The 1,408-nt window shown below is 39.6% G+C and overlaps 1 protein-coding gene across 2 annotated transcripts; it reads left to right on the top strand.

Annotated features, from left to right (window-relative positions):
- Positions 9 to 1,408, top strand: LOC104774109. 2 transcript variants are annotated; one of them, XM_010498779.2, is made up of 5 exons: positions 9 to 155; positions 452 to 701; positions 787 to 877; positions 957 to 1,026; positions 1,107 to 1,408. In XM_010498779.2, exons 2-5 carry the CDS (start codon positions 593 to 595, stop codon positions 1,158 to 1,160), a joined length of 324 nt encoding a protein of 107 aa, XP_010497081.1. In that variant the 5' UTR covers positions 9 to 155; positions 452 to 592; the 3' UTR covers positions 1,161 to 1,408. The 2 variants fall into 2 exon arrangements, with proteins under 2 accessions (XP_010497081.1, XP_010497079.1); XM_010498777.2 differs by having other exon boundaries at positions 10 to 155; positions 457 to 701.

The raw sequence follows: 1,408 nt of genomic DNA, 5'->3' as shown, positions 1-1,408 counted from the left end.
AAAAAAAAAAAAAAAAAATCTCTAGGGTTGGTTGGTTTAATTGGTGTGTAAATTTTTTGACAAGGATCATTGATTACCCTCCCTGAAAATCTCGAGCTTTCCAGATCTATCGGAGCTCCTGGGTTTATATAATTCCCTTTCTGCAAATCAATGGGGTGCGCTTCTTCCTTTCGATTTTTTTTCCTTTTTTTTTTTTATGTTTTTAGATTTTATGCAGAATAATATATATTGGTATCTGATTGGTTTGTTAGATTCTGTTTGATGGGTTTTGTTCCTTCGTTTTATATGTTGTTCCTGGATTCATGTGATAGATAAACCTTAAGTATCCTTGCTGGGAAGGAGTAAGGTTGTTTTGATTGAAAGATTGATTTGAAACTACAATAGCTAGCTAGTAGGATGGGTATAAGGATGTTTGTTGGGCAATGATCAGAAGGTTATGGTTTTGTAACAGAGCAGTGGCTGCGTGGCTTGCTACAGAGAACACAGATCAACTGCCGCCGCCACTCTAAAGGATCCACCTTCCAATCCCATAGCTCGACCGATTAAGAAACCTAGCGTCTCCGAAGATTTCTGGTCAACTAGCACTGTTGATATGGACAACTCCACCTTCCCTTCTCAGGGGAGTTTATCATCCAACCAGACTTTTGATTCTCATTCTGGTGCCAGGAACACTAATGCTCCTCCTGAATTTGTAAATCAAGGTACTTTCTTTACTGACTCGCGTTATGGTCTAGTAGCTAGTGCTCTGTGATGGTCATATATGTAGTGGGTATGTGTGTTTTGCAGGTCTTCTTCTTTGGAATCAGACACGTGAGCGTTGGGTGGGCAAGGAAAAACCCACCAACCCACCGGATCGCAATCACGGAGCCAAGTTAAAGTGAGTGGCTCCATTACACACTGTTTTCCTCAAAAGCTAAGGTTAAGTCTGACAATGTTATAATATTTATCATTTGCAGTTGGAACGCAGCATCATATGATAACTTGCTTGGCAGCAACAAGTTATTTCCCCAACCCATTCCTCTCACCGTAAGTAATCTAATTCCAGAATGCAAGAAGTTGGGGGAAAATCTCAGTCAATTTATATTCAGATTTCCTGCTGTGAACAGGAAATGGTGGATTTCCTAGTGGACATATGGGAACAAGAAGGTCTATATGACTGATGAACAAGACTTTGGAAGACATACATACATACTGGTTCGGGCATTTCCGATTTTTTCTTTTTCTTTTCGGTTTTGTTATATGGCTCTCAAAGCCCTTGTATTATCTTTCATTTGGAATTGGATCAAGAACACTGGGAATATGGCTCATACGCTTTCACCTTAAATGTGAAAATATCCCTTGTTGTACTTGTACCATCATCTTCAAGACCAATATCTCGGTTTTGACCAATCTTTATCTCAATCTGGGA

The sequence above is a fragment of the Camelina sativa genome, chromosome 3 (genome assembly GCF_000633955.1).
Source record: "Camelina sativa cultivar DH55 chromosome 3, Cs, whole genome shotgun sequence".
Lineage (NCBI taxonomy): Eukaryota > Viridiplantae > Streptophyta > Magnoliopsida > Brassicales > Brassicaceae > Camelina > Camelina sativa.
Note: the sequence above shows the minus strand (reverse complement) of the source record. Positions and strands in the feature narration are given on the sequence as shown.